At 34.9% G+C, this 6420-nt stretch overlaps 1 protein-coding gene across 1 annotated transcript in view; it reads right to left on the bottom strand.

The window, feature by feature from the left end:
- Positions 1-267: 267 nt before the first annotated feature.
- The window catches only part of LOC132325705 (ryanodine receptor 2), a 94209-nt gene continuing 88056 nt past the window's right edge, over positions 268-6420 (bottom strand). The window contains exons 43-46 of the mRNA XM_059843288.1: positions 5409-5473; positions 4554-4654; positions 3022-3073; positions 268-1331 (exon numbers count right to left, since the gene is read on the bottom strand). Of these exons, the coding sequence (XP_059699271.1) occupies positions 1236-1331; positions 3022-3073; positions 4554-4654; positions 5409-5473 (314 nt within the window). The 3' untranslated portion in view covers positions 268-1235. The remainder of the gene's footprint in view (positions 1332-3021; positions 3074-4553; positions 4655-5408; positions 5474-6420) is intronic.

Raw genomic sequence — 6420 nt, 5'->3', positions numbered from 1 at the left:
TATAACAAAGACTTCAAATGCTACCAAACCAGCTTGTTTCCATTCTGAATGTCTCTTTTTATTTGTAAAGACTGGCATTACAATTGAAAAGGACTCAAAATGGAGTAATGTACACATCATTGGTGTTTCATGATGTAACTGATGGAGTCCCTGAATGGATATTGCTTCAGCTTTGCTTTTAAAAAATAATTTAACAAGAAAATCTTCAACTCCACTATTGATCACAGGTGGCAGAAATTGAAAGAAAGAAAAAAAAAGAAACTAAAATTATTGTCAAATTCATAACATATATTCATATTGTTGGTTGATGACACTTGTTCCAGATGTACAATAAAGCCCACAACACTTTATTACTATGGATATAATTATTGTGAATGTTTTTTCATGTTGATCAACTTGTTTCTGAAGGTTGTTTTTTGATTGTTTTAAACTTGCATAATAAACATGCAATGAAACATTTCTTGTTAAAGTGTTTTTTGCAGCTGTCTTGTATTCATACAAAGATTTCATAAAGTAGCAGTGTTGTATCAGAGCATTACCAAAATAAGAGCAAAAAGCTAAAGAGGAAGGTAAATGTGAAATGAACTCAATGAGAATAACCTAATCTTGTCCTGAGACACTCCAGTCTTGTTAAAAAGATGTGCACAATCAAATCCCTTCCTCCCAAACCCACCAAAACCACAAAATAAATACTAAATTGGAAGGGAAGACATAAAGAAAAAAAAAAAATATGTCATCATGCACTCATCTTCTGCATAGCTCAACCCACATATAGTAAGGCACTATTTCCCCACAACTTAAGTGTCCACAACAATCTTTTTACGGTGCTCTGTGAACTATATATAGTTCCTTCCAGGATGATGAAATAAACAGACCAAATGAGTGTTGCTACCATGTCACCCCATGTGTGATCTTTTAGACAAGGGTATCATCTGGCAGTTTCAAAAATAAGCTGTCTCAAGTCTCTACTTGTGTGTGCATGTTATGTATAGGGACATCTTTTGTCTGTGCAAGTGGTTGGTTTGGTTCCAAAGTTGCTGTAATTTTTCATTGTTCTTTACTCCAGTGGTCTCAAAGCAAATACACAAGTAAATAAAAGCGCAGTTGGGTCATTAAAAACAGAGCTTTGGTGCTCCAAAATGCACACAGCTTTGGGGATTTAAGAAATCTTTTAGACATTCCAAAAAGAGCTGGGAAATACATGGACATTTATGTCCAGAAATCCTCATTTTTGCTTAGTTGAGCTGGTCTTCATACTGTTTTCGGAAGCAATCACCAGCAGGGAAAAATTCCCAGCACCGTTCTTGATACATTTTCCAAACATATGATTCCTGAAAGAAACACAGTTAAAATTATTTAACTTGACTTAATGAGAAATTGTCAACCATTACTCTTTTTTCTCTTTTATTTATATATCACTTCACTTTTTTTGATTCTGAGCATGCAATGTTTTTGAACATCTGCAAAATCATGTTAATGATTTTGACTAGTTTAGAATAGCTTTTAGGTTTTTCTCACCTGGTCAAAAAGCACTACAGAAATGCACAGAAGAGAACAGGTAGTTTATTTCTTTTTGCACATCAAGGAGCACTGTAAAGCTCAATTAAAGCCAGCCACAAGACAGACAGCAGGGTAAGCAGAATATTTTCTGTCACAGAAATTTGATTGAATTTCTGCTTAAGTCATTTCAAAACATGTCTACAAACAATACATAAACCAAAAGGACCTTTATAGTCAGTATTTTCTGGGTCAGTGGCATTCAGTATATCTTCTTTCTGATTATTTATTTTGGTAGGGTTCTCTCTCGAGACATTCCAAAGAATAGTAAAGAATATGTCCGTTTATTTCTATTTTAATCACACCACTTAAATGTGATTTTTATTATGAAAATTTCATGGTAGAAACGACATATGTTACACCCGTTACAGAACCACAGGATAATTTATGTTGGAAAAAACCTTTGAATCCAACCATAGACTAGTGCCAAGTCTACCATTAAAGCATGTTCCTCGAAGTTATGTGGTATGAAGTATGCTCAATTTTCAAATAATCACCTATCGCTACCACAGTATCAAAACTGAATAGTTAGTAGAAATCTCTCTTCAGTGAATACAGTAGGACAAACTGCCAAGAAAATGGAAAGTGCAAATAAAAAAGACTTTAAAAAATCTCAGTTAGTATGAAATTCTCAAGTGAAAAATGGATGTTCAAAAATAGCAAGGCAGACACACAAAATCTCATACTAGACAAGGCTGAGATTTATACAAAGGAGATGATTACAGCACACATGTCAGAGTTCAGAAAGAGTAAACTATATAGATTTATAGCAAATCATCCTTCTGACCCTTCTGTAGGGTTATACATTTGATACAATTCAGTTATTTTGTGTTTTGATCTGCAACACAGGAACATTTGCTTAGTTAGCTGAAAGACTATCACTAGGAAAGAAAAAGACTGTAAATGTCATACATTTCTTAGTGACTTTTAGTGTACCTCAAGGAAGTTGAAGGAGGCACCAGAAGTTTGAAAGAACAGAGAAGAATGCAGAGAAACCTCCAGAGAAAAGTTCACATATTTTTCATTTAAGATATATGCACAAGTTCTTTCATATGGACTTATTCAGAATGTAGACATAGAAGATTATATAATAATAAAATACAAAATATTATTTTTTAATAAAATAATATTAAAAAAAGGATCAAAAGAGAGAAATGAAGATTTTTGCTTTCACAGAATACTTCAATGTTCTGTTTCTCATTACTTTTGTTTATAGTATGTATTTATATATTGTGGAAATAACAATTTAAAAATAACAGGTTCAGATGCCAAAAAAGGAATAGAAAGTGCTTCAGAATTTATACACCCTAACAAAGCAACCAAAGTCTTCAGAATTGCTAAGAAGAATGAGAATTAGGTTCCATACCATAAGGGGGGCTGTCCATCAGAAAAATCTTAGTTTTTCCAAGCCTGAATGATTCTTATTTTACAATCAGCTGACATTAATAGAGTTGTTCAACCTACCTGTCCTGTATGCTCGGTTTCATCTTTGTTGATAAGATACATCAGAAAAAACCTACAAGCAAAGAAACAGCTATCAATAGAGAGTTTGGAAACATTAGGCAAACCACAAGGAGATGGACATTCCTCAGCATGTACAGTCATCATGCTGTTCTAGGACTTACAAGTTCCAGATTTTATCAATGATAATATTCTGAGAAAGATTAAACACTTTCCTGACACTGCTGACATTCATTGTTCGATGAGTTGTATATTAAAATGCATGATAGTCAATTTGACTTACTGTAGTTAGCAACTCAATTTAAATGAAGATTTTTCTAAACTTTCTAATCCAAAACTTACAACAGACAACATTTTCTTGCCCATGAAAACCCACTTCGAAGCAGACAGAAAATGGTCATTGGAAATTTCTTTTTTTCTCTTCCCACACTGAATTAAAAATGCTGAAGATATCTAAGAGATTTCTGTTGCTGGAAATCCAGGTTGGGAATATTTTAGTAGTGCATGCAAAATCAGTATGAGCAGAAAAGTATTTGTAATTTAAAAAAAAATTAAAATCAGTCTTGACGGTTTGAGCTGACATTCTCTGGGTGCTAAATTCAAAATTTCACTCAGACATTCTCTCCAAACATGTAAAAATATAAATTAGGATCACGGACAAAAAGACAAAAAACCAATTCCTCAGGCTGAGGCACTTTAAAGCAAGTGTGCTATAGTATGCTATTTGTTCAGTACTTATTAAATAGGAACAAAACCCTGTATAACAGTGCTTCCAATGTATTTTGTTTGCACAACCTGTTTTTCAGGTGGAAGGTTTCTATAGCCATGTTTGACCTTGCAGTCTCATTATTTTTTTGCACATACAATGCCAGTTTAAAAACACAAAGACGCAATCCATCCCCTGCTTCACCCTTATGGCACTAGTATGAAATACACTTTGGCACTGGATTTTCATTCATGAGAGGAACAGCATGATACAGTGGCTGAAGACCTGATAATTGGCTTTATTTAGTTTAGTGGTCACTGATGCTCTGTTTGGATTTTCCAAAGGTGGACCTGATGGCCTTGGTTGATCCCTCTCATCTCTAGCTCCTCATTACCCTACCTCCCTTTGTCGCCAGTTCTCTTGGACAGCCTCAGCACTCTACACAAAATATTTTGTCCAATATAAGTTTTTTTCATGTTACTGCTGTGTTTGTTCTCTCTTTCCATCAGTCTCCAGGCCAGGTCATACTGCTCCTCTGTACATTACACACCTCATTCAATTTTACAATTTACGTGGCCTCTGCAACCACACAGCAAGTTCATTTGTAGCTACAACCTCATACAAACTTCTTGTGCCACAACCAAGTTGGAAAGCAGGATATGAAAATTAATTACTTGCTGTCACTGGCCCAGAATAATACATTCAGAAAGGAGAAGTTCACATCAAAGCCAAACAGCACTGACTATTTTTTATGCAAAAGAAGTAATCAGGTACCTGAGAGGCTGCAAGGACCATGAGTTAGTGAGGAGTGCATTTCTAGTGTACTCACAAATAATTGGCCAAGTTGTGCTCCTGTAGTGTGTGTGTTTCAAAGCCATGAGGCACTGTATCAAAGTAGTCATTTCCTATTCCACAGATAAAGCACTTTGTCTAGAAGAAAGAATACAGAGCACTTCAATACTACATAAAACACCTGTCCTGCTTTCAGAAAAGGCAAAAAAAAGTAACAATTTTCTTGAAAATGGCAATGCATCATATATATTATGTGCTGAACAAAAAGGCTTTTCTTTAAATGATTCAGACTGGATACCTCAGTAAAAACACTCGAATAGCAGCTTAGCTACCATCAGAATAGCTTCTTACTGCTTAAAAAAATAAATCTTTTCCAGCTCTTAGTGTACAGGTATCAGGAGACAGAATGGCATAAAATGATCACAGCTGACTTTTTTAATCTTAAGCAGCACTTACTGTGACACAGGACAATATTTACCTCAATGCCTGTCTAGCTGAAACTGAATATGCTCCAAGTTCACATTACAAAGTGAAGCTGGTTTGCAACACTTCACTGACTTCTTACACATATACTTCAATGACAGAATAGAAAATCACAAAGTACAAGATACCTTCACACATATATTAAGCAAGAAAATTACATCTGACATGAATGTAACATGACAGTGTTAACACCCTGCTTTAGAAACTTCCAGCTTGAAGATCCAATAGACTTCAAAAGCCACAGACATGCAATTCATTATAATTCACATTGTATGGTATCAGACCATGTACAGGACTGTATTTTTCTCTTAGTTTGAAAAACTATCCACCAGCTAAATCATATTTTGACTGAAAACACATACTAGTGATATCTGAAAACAGGTATGGTTCAGCAACTGAATGTTCTTACCTCCATGTCTTCCTTAACTTGCTCTTGCTGATCTCTTAACTCACCAAAAGCATCAATAATTAAACCTAGGGTTTCAAGTTAAAATGATAGTTAATGTTCAATAACAATAATGACAAAGAATATCTGGAAATCCAGGGATAACATAACTCTGATAAAGAATATTAAAGGAGAATCTTTGCAGAAAGAATAGAAACCAATATACATTCTGAAGACAACAAAACCATGAAGAAAAAAAAAAAAAAAACCAAGCCAAAGAAACACCAGGAACATGGCTGGAAGTACCAATTTGAATTATAAAATGGGACAAGCAGACTTGTTTTTATTCCCAGTGCTCTAATCTTGACTTAGTACATTAAGATATATGTGGGTTTACAGTGATTAAGGCCCTAGTAGAGAAAAAAAATACTGTACATTTAACAGAGATGAGATATTTATTACATGGCAGATGCAGAGAGGCGCAGAGCTCCATGCATCCTCTCTCAAGATGGTTATCATGTAGTACAAGGTTCCACTATTGGAGCTCTGACAAAAGTAAGTTGTCATTTGAGGGAGATACAGAAAGAACAACAAAAAGAATCACAGGCTCTATGGCTCACGCTGTAAACTGGTTATAACCTTCCCTTCACTTACTCCAAAACAACTAAGGACAAATTCCACAATGACTATTGACACTCCTGTACACAAATCTGGACAGTTAAGGACTCTATTCTTCAGCCACTCACAAAATGAAGAAATGAACCACATGAGATATGCCATCTCAGGGTATAAAAAAAATTCCACCCTTCCCAAGCCCTCTAAAAAAAAAAAAACCTGTCGCTTGAGTAAGAGTAATAAACAATTTACCAGAAGCTCAAAGTTGCCTTTTGAATTTCCTTGTAGTGAGGGAGAAAGGATAATTTTGACAGCAGTAAGGGTGCTAAGTTAGCTGTCAGCTGACAGAAAGCAATGAGGTATCAGTATTTATGACAGCAAGTGAACCCACTAAAACTGCTTATCAATTTTTCTAAAACTG

This window comes from Haemorhous mexicanus, chromosome 3 (assembly GCF_027477595.1).
Source record: "Haemorhous mexicanus isolate bHaeMex1 chromosome 3, bHaeMex1.pri, whole genome shotgun sequence".
Lineage (NCBI taxonomy): Eukaryota > Metazoa > Chordata > Aves > Passeriformes > Fringillidae > Haemorhous > Haemorhous mexicanus.
Note: the sequence above shows the minus strand (reverse complement) of the source record. Positions and strands in the feature narration are given on the sequence as shown.